Source organism: Taeniopygia guttata, chromosome 27 (assembly GCF_048771995.1).
Source record: "Taeniopygia guttata chromosome 27, bTaeGut7.mat, whole genome shotgun sequence".
In the NCBI taxonomy this organism is placed as follows: domain Eukaryota; kingdom Metazoa; phylum Chordata; class Aves; order Passeriformes; family Estrildidae; genus Taeniopygia; species Taeniopygia guttata.
In genome coordinates, this window is record NC_133052.1 from 2,403,859 (window position 1) to 2,425,988 (window position 22,130).

Genomic DNA, 22,130 nt, shown 5'->3' on the forward strand with positions numbered 1-22,130 from the left:
GCTCCGGGCGCCCCGGGGCCCCGCGGCGGCCGCTGCCCTGAGGCCGCGGGGGATGGCGGAGGGGCCCCGGGGCGCCCCGCCGCCGGGCTCGCCCCGCCCCGCCGTGCCGCTGCCCAACGGGCCCCGCGGCGGCGGCGGCGGCGGCGGCGGCGGCAGCCCCGGCTCGGGCTCAGGCAGCAGCAGCCGCGAGGACTCGGCGGAGCGGAGCCCCGCGCCCGCCGCGCCCCGGGCCAGCATCATGAAGGTGAGAGCCCCGCACCGGCAGCGCACCGGGCCGGCCCCCCGCGCCCCGGGCCCGGCACCTGCGCAGCGCTGGGGTGCCGAGCCGAGTCCCCGCGCCGAGCCCCGCGTCCCCCGCACGGGGTCTGTGCGCCTCTCCTCGCTCCCCTGTGCCCGTGCAGCGGCTCCGAGGAGCTGCAGAGCAGCCGCATCCCCGGGTGACCGAGGGTCGCCACCTGCCCGCGCTGCTGGTCACACCGGGACTGACACGGCGTCCCGCGCCCTGCCTGGACCCACGGTCCCCAGGGGCACAATCTGGCCCGGCCCGGCTCTGTGGAGTGTCCGTGGGTCGCCCTGTCAAGTGCCATGGCCAGGCTGCAGCATCACCCGCTCCTGCTCAGGACAGCCCTGGGTTCCCGGGAGGAGGTGCCCGCTCCCGCCCCTCGGGCAGCTTCTGCTCTCCCGTGCTCGCTCCTGACGAGCACCGAGCTCGGGCCTGGCCCGAGCCGCTTGCGGGCTGCTCCCAACCCCTGGTGTTGGTGCTGCCGGGCCGTGCTGGGGCCGGAGTCCAGGGAGGGTCTCGGGGCTCTCCCACCTGGGTGGGCAGCGGGTCACACGTGTGTTTTCCTAAATGAACGCCCCTGATTGTGCTGATGCCGGCGGTACTCACTGACACAATAGGTCACGTCCGCCCGGGACTCGCCTCCCTGCTCCCGGCAGCCTATTTTGAGCTGGGATTGCTCCGGTGCTATTAATACCCCGTGAGGGGGCTGTTTCCGTGGTGCCCCAGCCCCACTCTTCCGTCCCTGGGATCCAGTTTTTGGACAGCGGTGTCAGGAGCCCGAGCTCTGCCCGCGCCCGCCCGGGCTCTCTGCAAACTGTTGCGGGGGCGGCGGGGCTGTGCCCACGCGGGGACGGCCGGAGCCCTGCCGGTGCTCCCGTGCAGCCGGGGGCTGCTCCCAGTGTGCCATCCGTGCCCCGTTTCCTTGGGGACCTTGCCAGGGTCTCCTGCTCCTCCCGGGAGGGACCAGCATCCTTCCTGCCCAGGGACCATCGTGGGCACCGCGGGTTGGGGGTGGTGAACATCTCGCTCGCTCCTGGGCTGGCACATCCCTGTCACCACCTGCGTCACCGCGGGATTTGGCCTCACGTGAAGGTCGCCCAGGGCCAGGCTGGTGGGGGAGGGCGCTGGCCTGGGGGAGGTCAGACCCGGGCAGTGTCCCCAGCTTGTGCTGATCCGTTGTGATCTCCGAGTCCATCCGGGGCCTGAGAAGCAGTGGAGGTACATGTGGGAAGAGCTGCTGGCTCTGTTATTTTTTGGGATTTCCACAAAAGGCTGGAGGAGTGATCTGAAAGTGCGACTCGCTGGCTGGTGGAGACAGGGGGCCCTGGGGCAGTGGGATCCAGAGCTGTCCCCTGCAGTGTCCCTGTGTCCTGGCTGGAGGACCTGCTCCCTTCCTTCTTCTCAGATTGAAAGCAGAGGGGGCTGGTGGTCCTGTGGGCTGGGACGATGCTGGGGAAGGTATTGGATCTGTTCTTCCCTGCCACAGGAGGTGTCCCCTGAGCCCCCTTCCCATCGTGTGCCAGCCCCAGGAGCTGTGTGCTGCCTCTGCCGGGATCTGACTCCATGGCCCCTCGCTGGGAGTGGCAGCTGGTGCCGCGGGGAGTGGATGTGTCAGTCGCTCTCTTCTTAGCAGTGAACAAACGACGGTAGAAAAGCCCTGACTGTGCCTGGTCTCCCACTGCCTCAGCTCCGGGGCTGCTGCCTGCCTGCACCCCTGCCCATGCTGCCCAGACTGGGATGGGGTAGTGGGGAGACCCGGGACTCGGGGAATTCAGCTGCACATGAATCACATCACAGCCAGACGGGGGATAAAGGAGAGGGAGGAACGACTGATGGGCCCTTCTCCATCCCGCGCTTTGAGAGTCGGTTCTGTGGCCGGTAACACGGTGGCCGTCACATGGAGGCTGAGATTAGGGCATCAGCACTCACTGGGGCACTAATGCAGGAGATAATTGGCTGAAGAGGTGCTTAACACATGCTGCAGAGCTGGGCAGGACAGGCATGGGCTGGAACTGCCCTCCGTGCAAGCCCACGCTCACCATGGCACCGTGGTCATGGTCTATGCTTTGCTCTCTGGAGCCCTGCCTGCTCCCTGCCAGCTCGGTGGCAGAGCGAGCAGGATCCCTGCTTCAGCCAGAGCTCTGCCCTCTGTCTGGGGCTGTTCCGTGCTGTCATGGCCATGGGCGCCGTGTCCTCCCGGCTCCACTGCTGCCTTACCCATCACCTGCCTGCGCTGCTCCTGCTGCACCTCGCCCAGCACTTGGTGGGCTGTGCCCCGGGCTGGAGACCACCTGGAACAGCCTGTGAGGGGCTGCCAGGGGGCAGAGACCCTTCCCTGCCGGTGCCCAGGCCGCCCTGAGGAGCGGCTGCAGACGGGAAACTCCTCGCATCCCCTGCTCGCTGCTCGCCCGTGCAGAGGGAGAACCACAACCTGTGTGCTGCTCTTGGGTCTGTGCCACACATCTGCACCCCAAGGTGCTGCAGCAGGCACCACATCCCCCGTGTGAGTGACAGGGTGGGGGTCTGCAGGGCTTTGGGTGCTCGGAGGACCGCTGGGGTGTGTCTGGCTGCGTGCAGCGGGCACAGATGGAGCAGGTCCGTGGCTCTGGGTGCACGCAGGCCCCCCGCCCGTGTTTCCTTTCCGGATGGATTTCCTGTTTGCAGCTGTGGGGCCCGGTGCGGAGCAGCGCGGGTGGGTGCGCCGGGTGGGGAGCGGGTCCGCGGAGAGGCGGGGGTCCTGCGGGGGTTCTGTGAGGTTCTGCGGGGGTCCTGCGGGGGTCCTGCGGGTCCCGCGGGGGCAGGAGGGGCGGCGCGGCCCCCGGTGCCCATCGGGGGCTGGGGCTGCCTGTCAGTGGGGCGCTCAGATTGCGGCGTGGAGGAAGCAGCCGGCGTCGGTTCCTTCCCCGCAGGGCTGGCCGATGGTGTGACCTGCCGACCCGGGATGGCTGGCACCGAGTTCTGGAGCTCGGCCAGCTCCCCGGAGCAATCTGGCAGCGAGAGGATGCGAACAGCCACCACATCCGAGCTCCAGGATAGTAGGATATGCCTGGCTCTAACAAGGGGCTGAGGGCTGCTGCTGGTTCCTCCTTCCCTGGGCCTTTGTGTCCCGGGCATCCTTGGAGGGTTCCCCATTCCCTGAGGAAACCGTACATTGATTTGTGCGACCTATCCTGAACGCCCTTGGCTGTGGCTGCCTGAGCCCGTGGGGCAGATCCCGACCCTCCAGGATCAGGCACGGGATGTGCTTGCCCAGGTGGGAGCTGTGGGAGCTCCCGGGGCACTGGAGGGGAGCAACCCCTCACCTCCAACCTGGGCAGCTGAGCAGGACCTGCCTCTGGCAGAGACACCACCAGATTAGAAGTGACTCACCATAATCTTGAAGAAGTGGATTAAATCTCCTCCTACTGTGCTACTTAATGAAATCCATCCCATAATACACTCCTAGCCCTGCTGTTTCCCCTTATCCCCTGCCCTTGCCAGCCCCGTGGCAGCTCGGTTCCCCCTCCCTGTGGTGAGGCAGGGCAGAGTGTGGGCATGAGGTGCTGGCAGCAAACAGCCCATGCCAGGGTAGTGACCCTGCGCTCTGCAGGACGCAGCCGTGGCCGTGGTTGTCCCCAGCATGTGGCACTGGCAGGGGCTGTCCTGCCCCGCTCCTTGCAGAAGAGCAGAGGGTCTCTCTTGGGCTCCCTGGGAGCAGCTCTGCTCGTGTATCACATACCAGGTGTCTGTTTTCCTCTGGTCCCCAGGCCGAGGAGACAGGGGCTGTGCTGGCGCATGGCTGTGCCTGGGAGGGTGAGCAAGCAGTGGGGAAGGATCCAGCTCAGGGCCAGGAGCAGGAAGGAAGGAAGGAAAGCAGAGTTATAATAAGCCAGGCGGTGAGCTGTGAGGGAAGCCAGGGCTGGAGCTGGCTCCCAGCCCCCAGAAGAGGGGTGGACTGGAGAGGACTGAGCTTAGCGTGGTGTTGGGGCACCCTGGGGCGCCCTGGGGCACCCTGGGGCAGTGCTTTGAGCTGGGACAGGGACACCATGGGGCAGGAGGATGCCGGGAGCTGGTGGGGCGTGTGCTGCCTGGCTGTCCCTGATGGCTCTGCCCCTTTCCCACCCTGGCAGGATGGCTCTCGGCAGCGGCCGCCGCACAAGAAGAAGACAGTGTCCTTCAGCTCCATGCCCAACGACCGCAAGATCAACAGCACAGCTGCCTGCATCTCCCTCATGCTGGAGGGCTGTGAGCTGAAGAAGGTGCGCTCCAACTCCCGCATGTACAGCCGCTTCTTCGTGCTGGACGCCGACATGCGCTCCGTGCGCTGGGAGCCCTCCAAGAAGGACTCAGAGAAGGCCAAGATTGAGATCAAGTCGGTCAAAGAGGTGCGTGTGGGCAAGAAGACGCCCGTCCTGCGCAGCAATGGCCTCTCCGACCAGTTCCCGGACGAGTGCGCCTTCTCCATCATCTACGGAGACAACTACGAGTCCCTGGACCTGGTGGCCAGCTCGGCAGACGTGGTGAGTGCCTGGGTGATGGGGCTGCGCTACCTGGTGTCCTACGGGAAGCACAGCCCTGAGGCGCCTGGGACTGGCCACCCCAGCCTCCGGACGTCCTGGATCTCCTCCGTCTTCGACCTGGCTGACCTGGAGAAGTCCGGCCGCATCCCTGTGTCCCGGGCTGTGCAGCTGATCAAAGCGCTCAACCCTGGCATGAAGACCTCCACCATCGAGCTGAAGTTCAAGGAGCTGCAGAAGGCCAGTGAGCGTCCTGGCACGGAGGTGGCCTGCGACCTCTTCGTGGAGGCGTACTGCGAACTCTGCACCCGCCCTGAGATCTTCTTCCTGCTGGTCCAGTTCTCCAGCAACAAGGAATACCTGGGTGTGAAGGACCTGCTGATGTTCCTGGAGGTGGAGCAGGGCATGGAGGGGGTGACAGAAGAGAAGTGCTTGGAGATTGTCAGCAAATATGAACCCTCCAAGGAGGGCCGGGAGAAGGGCTACCTGGCCATCGACGGCTTCACGCGTTACCTGCTCTCCGCTGACTGCTCCATCTTTGACCCGCAGCACCGCAAGGTCTGCCAGGACATGGCACAGCCCCTCTCCCACTACTACATTAGCTCTGCCCACAGCGCCTGCCTGCTGGAGGACAACTTCTGGGGCCGCTCAGACATCAGTGGCTACATCAGTGCCCTGGGCCTGGGCTGCCGCAGCATCGAGCTAGTGCTGTGGGATGGCCCTGAGGGGGAGCCCGTGGTCTACACCAGCCCCTCAGCTGCCTCCTGTGTGCCCTTCCGTGCTGTGGTGGGGCTGATCGACCAGCACGCCTTCACCGCCTCCGCCTACCCCCTCATCCTGTGTCTGGTGGTGCGCTGCTCGGCCCCCCAGCAGCGGCTCGCTGCGCAGTGCCTGCGCAAGACCCTGGGGGAGAAGCTGTACCTGGAGCCCCCCAACCCCGTGGCGTCCTACCTGCCCTCCCCGGAGGAGCTCAAGGGCCGCATCCTCATCAAGGGCAAGAAGCTGCCGCCCAGCTGCGAGGACAGCGAGGGGGAGGTGTCGGATGAGGAGGAAGGCTGGGAGCTGGCGCGGAGACTGGGCCAGGAGGAGCGGGAGGCACCGGAGGGAGGTGGCCTGCGGCGGGTGCGCCTCAGCCGTGAGCTCTCGGAGCTGGTGAGCCTCTGCCAGGCAGTGCCCTTCCAGGACTTTGAGAGCTCAAGACGCGGGCAACGCTACTGGGAGATGTGCTCCTTCAGCGAGGTGGAGGCGGGACGCTTCGCCAACGAGTGTCCGGCTGAGCTGGTCAGCTACAACAAGCGGTTCCTCTCCCGCATCTACCCCAGCCCCATGCGCATCGACGCCAGCAACATGAACCCCCAGGATTTCTGGAAGTGCGGCTGCCAGATGGTGGCTATGAACTACCAGACGCCGGGGCTCATGATGGACCTGAACGCGGGCTGGTTCCGGCAGAACGGGGCCTGCGGCTACGTCCTGCGCCCGGCCATCATGCGGGAGGAGGTCTCCTACTTCAGTGCCAACGCCAAGGACTCCCTGCCTGGCGTGCCTGCCCAGCTCCTACACCTCAAGGTCATCAGCGGGCAGAACCTGCCCAAGCCCAAGGGCTCGGGGGCCAAGGGGGAGGTTGTGGAGCCCTATGTCTGTGCTGAAATCCACGGCATCCCGGCCGACTGCGCCGAGCACCGCACCAAGACAGCCCTGCAGAGCGGGGACAACCCCATCTTCGACGAGAGCCTGGAGTTCCAGATCAACCTGCCGGAGCTGGCTGTCCTGCGCTTCGTTGTGCTGGACGATGACTACATTGGGGACGAGTTCATTGCCCAGTACACCATCCCCTTCGAGTGCCTGCAGCCTGGCTACCGCCACGTCCCCCTCCAGTCGCTGGCCGGGGAGCCCCTGCCCCACGCCACCCTCTTTGTGCACGTGGCCATCACCGACCGCCGTGGCGGGGGCAAGGGGCACCGCCGGGGGCTGGCAGGGCGCCGGGGCCGCCGAGTGCGGGAGTACACTTCCACCAAGGCCACTGGCATCAAAGCCATCGATGAAGTCTTCCGGACGGCCACCCAGCCGCTGCGGGAGGCCACTGACCTGCGGGAGAATGTTCAGGTACGGCCTCTGCAGAGGCACCAGGAGGTCTGGCTTCTTCAGGGCGGGATGGGGCTGCACTGAGAGTGGTGGGGAGCCAGGCTGTTCCCCTTTTCCTGGGAGATGTGAGTGAGGAGCCTTACCTGGAGTGGAGGGCTGTGGGAAATGGGGGTGTTCCTGTGTCGTGGGGGGCTCCTGGGGGTCCTCCCAGCTGAACTCCTGACACTGGACACTGGTCTCTGCAGAATGCGTTGGTCTCCTTCAAGGAGCTGTGTGGGCTGACACCCGCTGCCAATATGAAGCAGTGCATCCTGACGGTGTCCACGTGGCTGCTGCACAGTGACAGCGCACCCAGCGTCACCCTCAACCTGGCAGAGCAGTACCCCCCAATGGAGGCCCGGGGCCCCATCCCCGACCTGCTGCGCAAGGTCCTCACTGCCTACGAGACGGTGAGTGCCTCCTGCCGGGCTCGGCTCCCTGCGGTCAGGGGCACTGGGACCAGCACCCAGTGGTGGTGCAGGTTTTATGGGATGAACCTGAGTAGGTTTTGTGGGATGAACCAGGCAGGTTTTGTGGGATGGGTCAGAAGGTCCAAGGATGGGGAACGCTGGACTCGCTGTACCCATCGTGGGGCAGGGGGAGGTGCACGGCCAGGGGGCTGCATGAGGGCTGCCCAGGGCGGGCTCTTGACCCCAGGACACTGCGGCCCCTACCCTGTGCCTGCACTGCCTTGTCCTGGTCCCACCCTGTCCCTTGCCCTGGTCCCACCAGGTGGGAGAAATCCCATTAATAGCCACAGCCAGAGCTGCTTCAGCTTTTGTGTCGAAGGGAACCTGGCCATTGTGCTGGTCACACCACACCCGGCTGTGTCTGCTGAGGTGGGAAAGGCGGACCCTGGGCACCGTGCTGGTGCAGGGGGCAGCCCCTGCTGAGCTCTGTCTCCCCATCATGGGCACAGGGCCAGGGCTGCCCAGCTCCTCATGTCACCCCTCTCCCCAGATGATCCAGACCAGCCGGACGCTGATCGAGTCTGCCGACGCGGTGTACGGGAAGCTCATCCAGGCACAGCAGGCAGGTGGGTCCTGGAGGGCAGCCCCAGCTCCACCTCAGCTCTGGCTGCGCACCCAGGCACGTCCTGGGGGGCTCAGGGCTTCCTGCACTGGGGCAAGGGGTGGGTGGGTGGGCTGCAGAGCTGTGTGCTAGGGAGCAAGCAGAGTGGGGGAGGCTGATGAGGAAGCGGGGAAGAGTCATTAGCTGTCAAACGCCAGAACATAATTAGTGCCAGAAATAACAGGCTGGGGCTGACGGCAGAAATGGCAACTGAGTGTTAAGACTTCCCAAACACATGGCAGAACCCACACAGGCAGGTGCTGCTGCTGCCTGCCCTGGTCCTCCCCACGGGTGCCCCCACTCTGGCAGCTGCCTGGGACCTCTGGTCCCACTCCAGGCCCAATGGCTGCATGGCCCCTCTGTTGGCTGGGACCCCACAGGGATAGCCCCACCAGCTCCAGGGGCTTCTGTGGGCTCCCTGTGGGCTGGGAAAGTGTCAGGAGCTGGAGAGGCTTGGGAAGAAGGAGGGGGCCCTGCTCTGCTGTGCCCGCCGTGCCAGCCTGGCCGCCAGCAGCCGCGTTTGCTCCCTGCCTACGCCCAGACTGAAATCTTCCCAAACCCTTGGCTCAGCTCTGCCACTGCTGCGGGCGCTGGGGGAGTGGAGCAGAGGGGCACAAGCTGCAGGGCACAGATTGGTGCCATGCCTCCTGCACTGCTCTGGCTGCTGCGCTGCAGTGCTGCAGAGATTCTGGGGTGTGCAGCCCCTCGGGGTGCTGGTAGGCAGCAATTTGGCAGCTGCAGCCCCCACACCCGTGCCCTGGCGCTGCCTGTCCCTGCTTCCACCCTGGCCAGGCTGTGGACGAGGCGCTGCGGTGCCAGCAGAGCCGGTACCCGGCTGCAGGATCTGGGGCTGCGGGGAGCTGCGCTGGGGGCATGGGGCCGTGGGTGGGCTGATTGGCAGCGCGAGGGCGAGCGAGCTGCGTGGGAGCCCTCGCGTGGGCCCGGAGCCGCTGCTGCGTCAGGAGGGTAAATATAGCACCCACTCACGGGGACGTCACGCGGGGCACACTGACGGGGCCTGCGGCGATGGGGGGGTCTGGTGGCCCTGCTCTGACTCCCCCCAGATCAGCCATGGAGTGCAGGTGCTGTGCCTCTGCCCAGGGGCTTCACTGCCCTCCCAAACCTCATGGTGTGTGGGTCCAGAACGGCCACAGGCTGCAGCTGACCGTGGTGCTGGGATGGTTGGGGTTCCATTGGCCCATCACTTGAGGCACGGAGGATTCTTGAGGCTGCTGGGGCAGTGGGGAGCCCACCCAGCCTGCCTTCCCATGGTGGGCAAAGGGTGTCCCTCTGGCTTGGTGCCTGTTGGTTGTGGGTGGTGGCTGTCCCTGTGCCAGCGTCCCTGCACGCACCGAGCCCCTCTCCCGGCCATGCAGGGATGGATTTCCACAAGGAGCTGCACCGCATCGAGACCAAGGAGGGGCTGAGGGGCCGCAAGCTGCAGAAGGCGCTGGAGAGCTTCGCCTGGAACATCACTGTCCTCAAGGTGAGGGGTGAGGGCTGCACAGACACACCTGCCCTGCCCTGCCCTGCCCTGCCCTTCCCTGCCCTTCCTTGCCCTGCTCTGCCCTGCCCTGCCCTGCCCTGCCCTGCCCTGCCCTGCCCTGCTCTGTCACCCTCCTGCCTCCACCCTAACGCCCCGCGATGTCCCCTCCCCTCAGGGCCAGGCTGACCTCCTCAAGCATGCCAAGGCGGAGGCGCTGGACAACCTGTGGCAGATCCACAACGCGGGACAGTCCTGCGGCATCGGCAGGAACGGATCGGCCTCGCCGGAGCCCTCTCGGCTGCAAACCCCGCTGGAGCCAATCCCTGAGACAGAGGGAGGAGGCGACACAGCGTCCTGCTGACCCCGGGCTGGGCTCGGGGCCCGGACTGAGCAGCCCTGGCCACAGGGGCCAGGAGCAGGGAGCCCCCAGCCTGCCTGGGAACGTGTATGAGGCTGGGTGTCTGTGCTCTGCCGTGCTGAGGGGCTTGCACCAGAATTCAGTGGAGAGGTAGGGGAGAGATGTCCCTGCTCCCTCTTGCCTCACCAAGCTCCCAGAGGACTCATCCATCCCCTCCATCTGCTGCTGGAGCCAGAACTCTGCCGAGGGGCCAGTGGGGGTGCTGGTAGCCCAGTGCCCATGTGCATGTACCCCCAGCCTGCTGTGGGAGATGCCACTTGGAAAAGCAGCCCCAGGTCTGGGCTCCTGCCCACCCTCTCCAGGGCTGCAGGTTTGGCCTTCACCAGCCCTGGGAAAAGCCTGACAGGAAGGAAGTATCTAAGCTGCTCCTCCCTAGCATCCCTGGGGTCCCCGCTATGCAGAGGGGCGGGGAGGCTCTCTGGTACAGCAGATGGAGGGCCAGGGTGTCCCTGAACAGCAGATGTGGCTTTCTGGCATCAGGGAAATGTTTGGGTTCATCCCCAGGGCAAGGGAGCTCAGCACAAGCAAAGGCTGGAGGTGGTCTGGGGTCAGTCTGGGGCTCTGGAATGTTACAAAGAGTGCAAAACCCTCCCTGGTGCCCTGTGGCTCCCTCTGTTCTGGGCACAGGACCAGGATGGGACGGTGTCACCAAAGGGGATGGAGGGCGGCACCGGGTACAGGACCCTGGTGGCACTATCCCTCCCTGGCACCAGCCGAGCGCAGGGTGACGGCTCCCCACGTCAGCCAGGGAGCTCCACAGCTGCTGGCACCCCTTTGTTCAGGGCGTTAATTAGCCTAATGGGGCTCTGAGCTGCGCTGCTGTCAGAGCTGGCCAGCGCTGACCTTCAGCCCCTTTGTGCCAGCCCGGCAGCGGGGCAGTGGGCAATTAGGGCTTCATTAGTGCCAGGCACCCGGCCCAGTGAGTCCCCTCACAATGGGGAGCTGCAAATGAGGGGAAAAGCCTGGATGGTCTCCGGGCTACCGGCCACGGCGCTCCCACGTCTCCCAGACACCAGTTGCTCCCGCTGCCCCGGCGGTATTTTTGGCAGCACTATTGTGCTGGGCCCTATAAAGTGGCAGTGGCAGTGCAGGGTGCTGTGCTGTCAGCTGCCCGATGGGACATGCCCCAGAGCCACTCAGCCACCTGAAGACCCCAGGAAGGATGGAAGTGCCCAACAGCAAGGTGGGGCTGGGGTGCTGCAGCCCCTAGGGACAAGAGAACAGCCCTGGGTGGGAGGTCAGAGTGTTGGGAGGGCCTGGCTGGTTTCTTGGGAAGCTCTGAGTGTGCAGCACATCCCTGGGACTCTCTGGCTGTAGCCAGCAGCTGATGAGGGAACTGCCTGGGATGGGAGGGAGCTGGGCATGCAGTACCTGCAGCATAGGTGCTTTCACTGCCTGTCCCGTGGCACTGGACAGCGAGAGGAGGGTGTCTGCCGCAGCTGCTGTGTGCTGGAGCAGGGCAGGGCTGCGGTGAGGACACCCACATCTGCCTGCTGGCTGGGACACGGGTGAGGAGGGTGCTGGCTGGGACACAGGGCAGCGAAGGGTGAGGCTCCAGGTGCACCCCGCGGCAACAACCAGGGCAGGGGGAGCTGAAACCCCAGTGAGCACAGCAGAGGGGACAGTGCTGGGGTGGGCAGTGCCCCTCTCTGCCCTGTCGCTCACGCTGCCCGTTGCTCCGGCAGCCCCGGCGAGCTGCCTGCCTCCTGCTGCTGCTCCTGCTCTGCTCCCTGGCCGCTGCCCGGCACAGCCTGCCCCACTGCTGCCGGCAGAAGACCTGCCCGTGCCGTGTCTACGACCTCCTGCACGGCATGGGCAACCACGCCGCTGGCATCCTCACTCTGGGCAAGAGGAAGAGCGTCCCCCTGGCATTCCAGAGCCGCCTCTACCGCCTGCTCCACGGCTCTGGCAACCACGCCGCGGGCATCCTCACAATGGGCAAGCGGGGGCAGCAGCCTGGCACCGTCTGCCACGACTCGCCGGGCTGCCCGGCGGGCACGGGTGCCCAGCCCACAGCGGCACCCCGAGGTGCTGCCACCAGCCCTGACGGCCCCAGGGAGTGCCAGGGACACTCAGGGAAGGACCTGAGCACGGGCCAGGCGCAGGGAGCTGCAAGGAGCTTTTACTGAAGGGGATGGGGGCGGCGGACAGAGCGAGGGTCCCCGGCAGGACGGACTCCGGGGCACGCAGCCGGAGCTCGGTGTAAATAGCACTTTTAGATACCTCCTCCCGGCCCTGGCCCTGGCCCAGCCTGCTCAGGGCACCGCGGGCACCGCGGCCTTTTACAATAAACGGTAGCCTGATGTCAGCCGGCTCTGTTGTGCTCTGGGGAGGGGTCGGTGCGGGGCAGCTGCCGGGGCAAGCGCCTTCCCCCGCGGGGCTGGCACCGGCTCACGGCGGCGTGCGCGCCTCCAGCCGCCCGGTGCAGCACCAGCACGGAGCTCAACCGAGGTGCGGCGTGTCCCGCTCCTTCTGCAGCTCCCGGGGGCCCGGGAGGGCAGGGGGCGAGCGGCTCCCGGTGCCTCCCGGTGCCTCCCGGTGCCTCCCGGTACCTCCCGGTGCCTCCCGGTGCCTCCCGGTGCCTCCCGGTGCCCAGCGCCGAGCGGGTCCTGGCGCCACCAACCCCGAGCCCCCCCGGCCGGATCGCCCTCCCCGCGGGCGGGGGACGGTGCTCGACGGTGCCGAGGCCCCTCCCGGTGCCGGGGCGGGGCGGGGGCGGGCCGGGATCAGCCCGCGGTGCTGCGGAGGGGCCGGGGGCGGCGGAGGCAGCCCCGCCGCCGCAGCCCCGCAGCGGCCGGTGGGGCGGGACGATGCCGGTGATGAAGGGGCTGCTGGCGCCGCAGAACACCTTCCTGGACACCATCGCCACCCGCTTCGATGGCACACGTAGGGCTGGGACGGGACCGGGAGGGGCCGTGCCGGCGGCGTGGGGGGAAAGCGGGTGGGGGACGCCGGTGCCCCGCAGGAGATGGAGAACGGGACAGGGCTCGGCCCGGCCCCGCAGCCCCGGAGCCTCGCGGGTGTGGCCACCCAGCGCTGTTCGGGACCGTCCCGTACCTGGGCTCGGTGCTCCGGTACTCCCGTGCCCGGTGCCAGGGCCGCCCCCGCGGTGCTCTCCCCGCTGCCGGTGCCGGTGCCGCTGCCGCTGCCGCTGCCGCTGCCGGTGCCGCTCGGTGTCTCCGCAGCCGCGCTCAGCACCAGGGACAGATCCCGGTGTCTGCGGGAGGGGCGGGCGAGGTCCGGAGAGGGCACGGTCGGTCTCAACGCGGCCGGGCTGACCCGGGATTCCCGGGACCCCGCGCTGCGCCGTGCCGTGCCCGGCTGGTGCCGGTGTCACCGGCCGCTGAGTTGCTCTCCGTGTCCGTGTACCGGGATGGATTGAAGCCGGGATTGGTGATACCCACGAAGCCACCCGGGGATGGGCCGTGTCACGACTGACCTCAGCTTCCCCTTAAACCACCTGGAACAGGTGTCTGCATGGCTGAGCACCTCCTCCCTTGCTGGGTGTGACTGGCGTGCAGGTGGCCCTGGGAGCCTGCAGCCACCTCCCAGGGCACTATCGAGGCACTTGGAGCACTCTGGAGCATGTGTTCACTGCGATGCCTCCGAGCCTGGAGTGACACGGGGCAGATCTGGCGGTGTAGGGGGTCGCTTGCCCAGGGAAGCTGAAAATTGGGATGTTACCATCCCAAATTGGGGCTGCAATGTGTGAGAAATCTCTCTTCTCCAACTCTGACTCAGCTGTGCCTGGAGGTGACAGGGCAGACCCACAAGTGCCCCATGGTGGTGATCCCAATGTCCCTCCAGAGGGGCAGAGCTCCTGGATCAGGCTCTCCAAGGGAAGAGTCCCTGGGGAAGCTGCCTGCAGCACCACGACCAAAACTTTGGGAATTTGCCCTGGAGAGCCTGGCCCTGCCTCCAGAGCTGTGGCAGTCCCTGTCCAAAGCTGCCCAACCACCTCCACCGGGCACTTTTAAACAGTGAGGGGCTTTGAGGGTTTGATGTGCCTCTTATCGGCTTTATCTGCCATGGAGAGGGGTTTAGGGCAGTGATACTCCGTGGGGAATTAACCCTGCCTCTCCCGGGCAGCCACTGCTCTGGGCCCCAGGGCACATTGGGCACCATGGCCGGGGTCTGCCAGGCCTGCCAGGGCCACATCCTCCAGCTCAGTGAGCCACTCCCAAATGCAAACCCTTGTTTTCTGTTCTAATAACACATCCTGGATATCACCATAATCCCGGCTTCCCAGAGCCAAAATCTGGCCTTAGTCACAGCTTCAGGCTATTTTTGCTTCTCCGAGCTAATCCCGGGCTGAGCTGTGCTGTGGTGGCCCCACGGCACCTCCATCGGCCAGGGCTGCCTGTGGTGCCTCCCTTCCCTCCTGCAGCCTCTTGCTGCTCTTGCCTTGCCCTGGCACCACTCTGCCCGTGGTGTGCAGGTGCTGGCATCACCCTGGGCTCCTTTCTTTTGGGAGAGGGGGCAGAGCACATCCACCTGATCCTGGCTGTGTGCTGCTCCAGGCACCGGGCACCTGCCACCACAGACTGTTTTGGGGCTGGGAATAGCCTGGTGTGCCCACGCTGGGTTCCACCACAGCCCGTGCCAGCTGCACACTCCCTTCCTTGGCACCCTGCTAGCATGAGCCCCTCTGTCCCGCTGGCACCGTGGGGCAGGGCTGGGGGCTGGGGGGCAGAACAGCTCTTCTGTGGTTGGGCATGCGGCTGGTGAGGACTTTCCTGTGGCTGGTGCCACCTCCCGCTGCCAGGGCTGGGTGATGCTGGGGAGGCTCTGAGCTGCTGAGAGGCCGAGGATGCTGCAGCTCATCCCTGGCTCACGGCACCTGGGTGGGCACTGGCCCTTGACTTTCTGTGGGCTCATGGCTTTTCCTCCCGCCCTCTCAGCTGGTGTCCCAGCACCCCACACCTCTGGGGATCTCAGCACCACCGCTGGGCACCTCTGGGCTGGATGTGCCCAGCTGGGAGCTGCTGCTCCCACTAAGCTCCTGAGCCCCGGCGGAGCGGGAGTGGCAGATGGTGAGGGGGAGGCGTGAGCTGCCTCGCGTGGGTGATGGGGGCTGGAGATGTGTCCGGGCTCCTTCCCCTTCCTGGGGCTGGGGTCCTGCCTGGGCTGGGGCAGTAGAGTGGGACAGGGGGTAAGCAAGCTCTGGGAGCAGCTAGGGGCAGCCAGCAGCCACATGGAGATCTGGCTTCACTTCGGGCTGGGAGGGCTGGGCTGTTGTTCGTGCCCCTTGAGCCGGTCCCAAGGCCTGGAGGGCAGCTGTGTCTCCTTTCAGACAGCAACTTCATCCTGGCAAACGCACAGGGTCGCTGTGGCTTCCCCATCGTCTACTGCTCCGATGGCTTCTGCGACCTCACCGGCTTTGCCCGCACCGAGGTCATGCAGAAGAACTGCAGCTGCCGCTTCCTCTGCGGGGCTGAGAGCAGCGAGCCCGTCCTGCAGAGCATCGAGAAGGCGCTGGACAGCAGGCAGGAGTTCCAGACTGAGGTCTGCTTCTACAAGAAGGGTGGTGAGTGGCACATGGGGCTGGGTCCCTGGCCACAGCTCCAGCTCTCCAGCTGGGATTTGGCCCCACGGTCACGGTCTCATGGCCTGGGGGAAGCTGCTGAGCAGTCAGGGAGCTGCCCTGCCTTCAGCAAGTCTCTCCGCCCAGGAGCTGCCTTCTGGTGCCTGCTGGACATCATGCCCATCAAGAATGAAAAGGGGGAGGTGGTGCTCTTCCTCTTCTCCTTCAAGGACATCACAGAGAGCCGAGGCAGGAGCTGCCCTGGTGACAAGAAGGAGGGTGAGCTGTAGGATGGGGATGGGATTCGGGAGCGGTGTGTGCGGTGGGCACGTGGCACAGGGGGGTCCCTGTTCCCTGGTGGGGAACACGAACACCCGTGGCACAGCACTGCCACTAACTCCATGCCTTGTCCACTGCAGAGAAGCAGAGGAATGAGAAGCAAAGGAGCAAGAAGCCTGGGAACTCCCACCTGAGGGCTGCCCGGAGGCAGGGCCGGACCATGCTGCAGCAGCTCAGCAGCCAGTTTGTCCGGAGGGACCGCGGCGAGATGAAAATCAACCGTGTAAGGACCTGGGGGACCCTCAGTTTTGCCCAGTGCCGCCCATGCTGGGGCTGTGCTGAACTGGCAGTGCAGCAGCTCTCCTGAGAGCAGCCCCCAGCAGAGCCCAGCCTTGCTGCGATGCTGTTCCCATCCCGTCTCTCCCCTGCCAAGTACTGAAATGCCCCCCAGCTCTGGCAGCCACGCTGTAGCCAGGCTGCACTTGTGTAGGGTTGGCAGCAGGAGAAGCCAGTGTGTGCCCAGAGCTTGTTGTTGAGACAGCAGACCTGGCAGAGCTGTGCCTCTCCTCATACAGTCACTGTCAGGAAACCCCAGTACTGGCTCTGAGCACAGCCATGCTGGCTCTGGGGAGTGCTGTACCAGGGTGCCAGAGCTGTGCAGCTGCCAGATGGGGCAGCGACCAGAGTCAGTCCTGTGCCAGCCCCTTTGCATGGCTGCTGTGCCCAGATCAGGGCACCACCTGCAGTTGTGGGGCCAGAGAGAGGGTCTGAGGGCTGCTGGATCCCAAAGCTCATAAGCAGGCAAAAGATATCCGTGCACCAGTCTTAAATTTTGGTAATTTGGGGGGGATGGCCTTGGCTCTGCCCTCACCTCTCCCCTCCTCTGCCCTAACATGTGAACTGGTACCTGAGATGGTTCCAGGCAGCAGTTGGCATTGCCAGGGGATTACTGTTAATAGCAATGACATTGCATTAATTGATGCGCTGTAATCAGGAGTTCTGAGGGTGACCACAGTGCAGGAAAAGGCTGTCATCACCCTGGCATCGGGGGGTGCCAGCTGGTTGGCAGGACTCAGGGGAAGGGGTGGCTGTGGTGGCCTTCACCCCTGGTGTGGGGTGGCCCCTGCAGCACCCCCATCCCACCACACATTTGCTCCTGCAGAACGTGTTCGAGAGCAAGCCCTCCATCCCCGAGTACAAGGTGGCCTCGGTGCAGAAGTCCCGCTTCATCCTGCTCCACTACAGCATCTTCAAGGCGCTCTGGGACTGGCTGATCCTGCTGGCCACCTTCTACGTGGCTGTCACCGTGCCCTACAACGTCTGCTTCACGGGCACAGAGGACAGTCTCTCAGCTGCCCGCAGCACCATTGTCAGCGACATCGCCGTGGAGATGCTCTTCATCCTGGGTAGGTTTGTGTGGGATACAGGACATGGTGGGCAGTGATCAGGGGTGATGGAGAGGGGAGTTGGGATTGCTGTGCCCCTGCTCTTGGTCCTGAGCACACCAGAAGTGAGAGCAATGTTGGCTGTGGATGCTGGCTCAGCTCTGCCGGCACAGAAGGGGTGGTGAGGGCTGCTCCTGCTCTCCTGGGGTAGATATCATCCTGAACTTCCGCACAACATACGTGAGCCAGTCGGGCCAGGTTGTGTACGACCCTCGCTCCATCTGCATCCATTACGTGGCCACCTGGTTCTTTGTGGATCTGATCGCTGCTCTGCCCTTTGATCTGCTCTACATCTTCAACGTGACCGTGGTGAGTGCTGCTGGCACAAACACAGCCCTCAACAGCACAGCCACTGCCCAGCTGCCTGCCCCTCTCCAACACCCCATCTCCTGGGGATCCTTGGTGCCCTGACAGCCACAGCCCTGGCTGTCTGCTGGCTGTTGGGCACAGGGGTGCAAGGCTGATCGGGGATGAGCTGCCTCGGGTTTGCCCTGTGACCCATGACCCTCCTGGCAGCTGTTGGGGTGACAAAGGGCTCCTGCACCAGAGCTGGTGTTGGGGTCCCTTCTTGTCCCTGCCTGCAGCTACAGCAGGTTCCTTTTCCCCCGCCCCCAGACCTCGCTGGTTCACCTGCTGAAGACGGTGCGGCTGCTGCGGCTGCTGCGGCTGCTGCAGAAGCTGGACCGCTACTCCCAGTACAGCGCCATGGTGCTGACGCTGCTCATGTCCATGTTTGCCCTGCTGGCTCACTGGATGGCCTGCATCTGGTACGTCATCGGCCGCAAGGAGCTGGAGAGCAACGACCCCCGCACCTGGGACATCGGTGAGCGGGGCCGGAGGGTGCTCGGAGCACCGGGATCCCCCTGGGCTGTGGGGCAGCAGTGCCGGGGTGGAGCCCTCAGAGCTGCCTCCTGCCAGTGCTAACCCCGAGCTGTGCTTGGCAGGCTGGCTGCACGAGCTGGGCAAGAGGCTGGAGGCTCCCTACATCAACAATTCAGTGGGGGGCCCCTCCATCCGCAGCGCCTACATCGCCTCCCTCTACTTCACCCTCAGCAGCCTGACCAGCGTGGGCTTCGGCAACGTCTGCGCCAACACCGACACCGAGAAGATCTTCTCCATCTGCACCATGCTCATCGGGGGTGAGGCGAGCAGTGGGGCTGGGCAGGGCGCTGGGGGAGGCGATGGCATGTGGGACAGGCTGTGAGACAGCCCTGGGCTGGGGCTGGGGAGCTGTGCCCCGGTGCTGTGCCCTGCCAGCCCTGACGCTGCCCTCCTCCCCAGCGCTGATGCACGCCGTTGTCTTTGGCAACGTCACGGCCATCATCCAGCGCATGTACTCCCGCCGCTCGCTCTACCACACCCGCATGAAGGACCTCAAGGACTTCATCCGCGTCCATCACCTGCCCCAGCAGCTCAAGCAGAGGATGCTGGAGTACTTCCAGACCACCTGGTCGGTCAACAACGGCATTGATGCCAATGAGGTAGGAGGTGTTGGTGGGGCTCGGCCAGACCCCTCCAGCCCCGACCTGCACCTACGGGGGCTGGCAGGGCCAGCTCGGAGTGGTGCTGTGGGGTAAATTCCTGCGGGACATACGGAGCAGAGCAGCTGATTACCCCAGGGCCCACCTCTGCCAGTTGGGACTGCTGAGTGCTGCTGACCCACCCGGGCAGCTCAGCAGCACTCCAGAGGGGTCCTGTCCCCTGGGGCTGCCGGGCTGCAGGAAAGCTGCTCCCTGCCCCCCGTGCCCAGAGCCCCGGCTCCTCTGTCCCCAGCTGCTGCACGACTTCCCCGACGAGCTGCGTGCAGACGTGGCCATGCACCTCAACAAGGACATCCTGCAGCTGCCCATCTTTGAGACGGCCAGCCGGGGCTGCCTCCGCTCCCTCTCGCTCCACATCAAGACCTCGTTCTGTGCCCCGGGGGAGTATCTGCTGCGCCAGGGCGACGCCTTGCAGGCCAACTACTTCGTCTGCTCCGGCTCCCTCGAGGTGCTGAAGGACAACGTGGTCCTGGCCATCCTGGGTGAGGGCAGGTGGCGTGGGCTCTGCCCCGGCCCTTCCTGCTGCCCTGCAGAGTGAGGGGCTCAGGGCTCGTGTCACTAGCCCAGCCCCGGTCCCCTCCTGCAGGCAAAGGGGATTTGATTGGAGCCGACCTGTGCAGAACGGACCAGGTGATCAAGACCAACGCGGACGTGAAGGCCCTGACCTACTGCGACCTCCAGCACATCGGCCTGCGCGGGCTCTGGGAAGTGCTGCAGCTCTACCCTGAGTACGCCAGCAAGTTCACAGCTGACATCCACCAGGACCTGACCTTCAACCTGCGGGAGGGCAGCGAGATGGAGGTGGGTGCGTGTCCTCCTGCTCAGCCCCTTCCTGTCCTCAAGGCCCTGGGGCTGTGCACGGCCACGGAGGGGGAGTCCGTGCACCCCCTGCTCACAGTCCCCAGGCTCCTAGGCTGGGAAAGGGGCTGCAGCTCTGCCACCCTGGCACGCAGGTATGTCCTGTCCTGGCTCTGTGCAGCCCAGGGAATTGGCAGAGAGAACCTTTGCAATGCAGGAGGCTGAGGTAGATGGAAGCCTGGAAATGGGGTTGGAGAGAACTGGGGGGTTACTGCAAGACAGACAGCCAGGGCAAAGCCCCTGGAGTGCAGCACACAGCTGTGGGCTGTGGGTTTAATCATGCTGATGGCTCCAGCATCCGGGGGTATGTTCTGCTGCAGAAATGGCTCTGCTGCACTTTTCCTCCCCTGGGTCTGCTGAGGGGCTTGGATTTCCTCTGGACCATCTCCCCTGTACCCATTTTCCCCCTGAGCTTGATGGAGGTGGTGTGGGAGGTCAGTCTCTAGGTCCCATAACACAGGAGGGGTGTAAACAAACCAAGAGAGGAGAATGTCAGGAGTGTGCAGCAGGTCCTGCACCTGCATCACCCTCCCGTGCTGGCTGCATGCTCCAGACAGAGCTGGTGCTCTGAGGGCTGAGCCGTGGCTGGGATTTGGGGTGCAGCCTCAGGGCACTGGGGCAGCTCACCATTGGCATGGCAGCAGCAGAGGGAGGAGATGGCTGAGGGGTTGTGGAGGGGTACTGAGGCTGCTGTGTGGGGCTGGGGAAGGCTGGGTTGCCCAGGGGGGCACTGAGAGGCTGGGGGGCTGCGGGCCGGTGACTGCTCCCCGTGGAGCTGTGCAGGGGCTCCCTCCTGCTGCTGAGCCGGTACCGTCTGCTCTCCCCGCAGGGGCTCTGCCGCTACTCCCGGTCCCCGAGGCTGCCGCCGGCACCACAGGTTCGTCCCTTGCCGAGGCGATGGGGGAGGACGGGGCAGGGATGGGCTGGGACCGGTCCTGACCTCCCGCCCGCCTGCAGCCTCGTCCGGAGAGCGGCGCTGCCCCGGAGAAACCCCTTCCCTCCATTGTGGAGGATGAGGAGGAGCCCGACGAGGTTTTCCAGCAGTCCCCCGGCAGCAGCTCCCGCCGCAAGCTGCTGCTGCCCGCGCTGGGCAGCTCGGTGCGCCGCGGCTCCCTGAGCAGCCTCCTGGGCGAGGAGCTGTGCCCGAGCTCAGCCCCGCGGCACGGCCGCCCCTCCCCGGCCCGCGGCGGCCGGAGGGACGGAGGAACGGGCAGGAGGCCGCCCAAGCTCCTCATCCCCTCCCTGCGCTCGTCCGGCCCGCCCGACCTCAGCCCCAGGTACGCCGGGGGTGCGGGCGGCTCATCCCGTGCCGCGGGGTTGTGGCACCAGGATGTCCCCTGGGTGTCACACAGATGTCTTGGGGGATGCTGAGATGGTGGCACAGAGGTGAGGGGTGGCGCGGGTTAACCTCACCCCCTCCTGCTCAGAGTCGTGGATGGGATTGAAGACAGCGGAGGGGCTCCAGAGTCCCAAACCTTCTGCTTCAGCACGGAGCCGCCGCCGAGGGACTCTCCGAGCTCAGGTACCGCCGGCAGCCGCCGGGCAAGGTCACAGCACCGGCCCCGGGGCTCGGCAGGACATCCCAGCGCTGTCCGTGTCCTCCCCAGCAGGGACTGACACCGGCCCGGCCCTGCTGATGGAGGCGGAGCAGATAAAGCAGAACATCAGCAGGCTCAACCAGGAGGTGCGCTGGGGACCAGAGGTGGCTGCATGTCCCCGAAAAGCCCGGCGACATCGGCCGGTGCTCACTGTGTCTGTCCTTTTCCAGATCCACCACCTCAACCAGGAGGTTTCTCACCTCAGCCGGGAGCTGCAGAACATGATGGAGCTGCTCAGGGCTCACCTGGGCGCCCCGCAGCCCCCGGCCTGTCCCTGCCGTCTGCCTGCCACCGTCTCGCCGCCACCCGCTGCCCCGGTGCCCCCCTCGCCCCCGGTGCCCCCCAGCTCGCTCAGCTCGCCCACCGGCAGCCCCCGGGCCAAACGCTGCCCGGTCCGCAGCCGCTCTGCCCACGCCGCCGCCCCGCACCCCTGGCTGGGCGCCGAGGGGCCGCGCCCGCCGCGGGGGGACGCCCCCGACCCTCGCCGGGGCTCGGACTCGCAGCCGCCGCCGCCGCCGCTGCCGCCGCGCTCCGCCCGTTCCTTCCCCGGCTGCTCGGCCGGGACCGGGGGTCGCGCCCGCCCGCAGCCGCGGTCCGGCTCCGCCAGCTCCCGCTGATCCCGCGGGCACCGGCGGCGCCTCCCCGGGGCTCCCCGCTCCGGTGACCCCGCCCGGGGCGGCCGTGCCCCCGGGGCTCCCGGAACGCCGCACCGGGAACACGCGCGGGGATTTTGATACGGTTTTATACTCTTCGCCCACGGCGCCTTTTCTATAGCCCGGCCCGGCTCGGCAGCCCCGCCAGCCCCGGGGACCCGCGGGGATCTGGCGGGGGAGGATCCGTAGGGCTCTCCGGTGCGAGCTCCGGCTTGCCCGGGGGTCGCGGCCGCTGCCGCCCCTCCGCGGCTGTAGTTCGTGTCGTTCCGCCCCGCCTCTCCCACGCTCCCCGCAACACCGAGAAATAAAAGCTCTATTTTTGCAGCCCCGGCTCCGCTGAGTCTCCGTCCGCCGCCG

At 66.0% G+C, this 22,130-nt stretch overlaps 3 protein-coding genes across 4 annotated transcripts; all 3 read left to right on the top strand.

Annotated features, from left to right (window-relative positions):
* The first annotated feature begins 37 nt into the window (after positions 1–37).
* Positions 38–12,183, top strand: LOC100228479 (inactive phospholipase C-like protein 2). Its single transcript, XM_030256239.4, has 6 exons — positions 38–244; positions 4,393–6,882; positions 7,107–7,310; positions 7,861–7,936; positions 9,348–9,457; positions 9,633–12,183. The coding sequence occupies exons 1-6, from the start codon at positions 53–55 to the stop codon at positions 9,816–9,818; spliced, it is 3,258 nt and encodes a 1,085-aa protein (XP_030112099.4). The 5' UTR covers positions 38–52; the 3' UTR covers positions 9,819–12,183.
* Positions 10,533–12,183, top strand: HCRT (hypocretin neuropeptide precursor). Its single transcript, XM_072919022.1, has 2 exons — positions 10,533–10,614; positions 11,484–12,183. The coding sequence occupies exons 1-2, from the start codon at positions 10,533–10,535 to the stop codon at positions 12,002–12,004; spliced, it is 603 nt and encodes a 200-aa protein (XP_072775123.1). The 3' UTR covers positions 12,005–12,183.
* Positions 12,184–12,319: 136 nt separating this feature from the next.
* Positions 12,320–21,886, top strand: KCNH4 (potassium voltage-gated channel subfamily H member 4). Of its 2 annotated transcripts, none has more exons than XM_030256240.4 (16): positions 12,320–12,761; positions 15,169–15,402; positions 15,547–15,678; positions 15,819–15,961; positions 16,841–17,084; positions 17,275–17,432; positions 17,739–17,946; positions 18,068–18,262; positions 18,405–18,604; positions 18,897–19,146; positions 19,251–19,465; positions 20,352–20,399; positions 20,480–20,799; positions 20,950–21,044; positions 21,130–21,206; positions 21,291–21,886. In XM_030256240.4, the coding sequence occupies exons 1-16, from the start codon at positions 12,686–12,688 to the stop codon at positions 21,735–21,737; spliced, it is 3,042 nt and encodes a 1,013-aa protein (XP_030112100.4). In that variant the 5' UTR covers positions 12,320–12,685; the 3' UTR covers positions 21,738–21,886. The 2 variants fall into 2 exon arrangements, with proteins under 2 accessions (XP_030112100.4, XP_030112101.4); XM_030256241.4 differs by having other exon boundaries at positions 21,133–21,206.
* Positions 21,887–22,130: the final 244 nt, after the last annotated feature.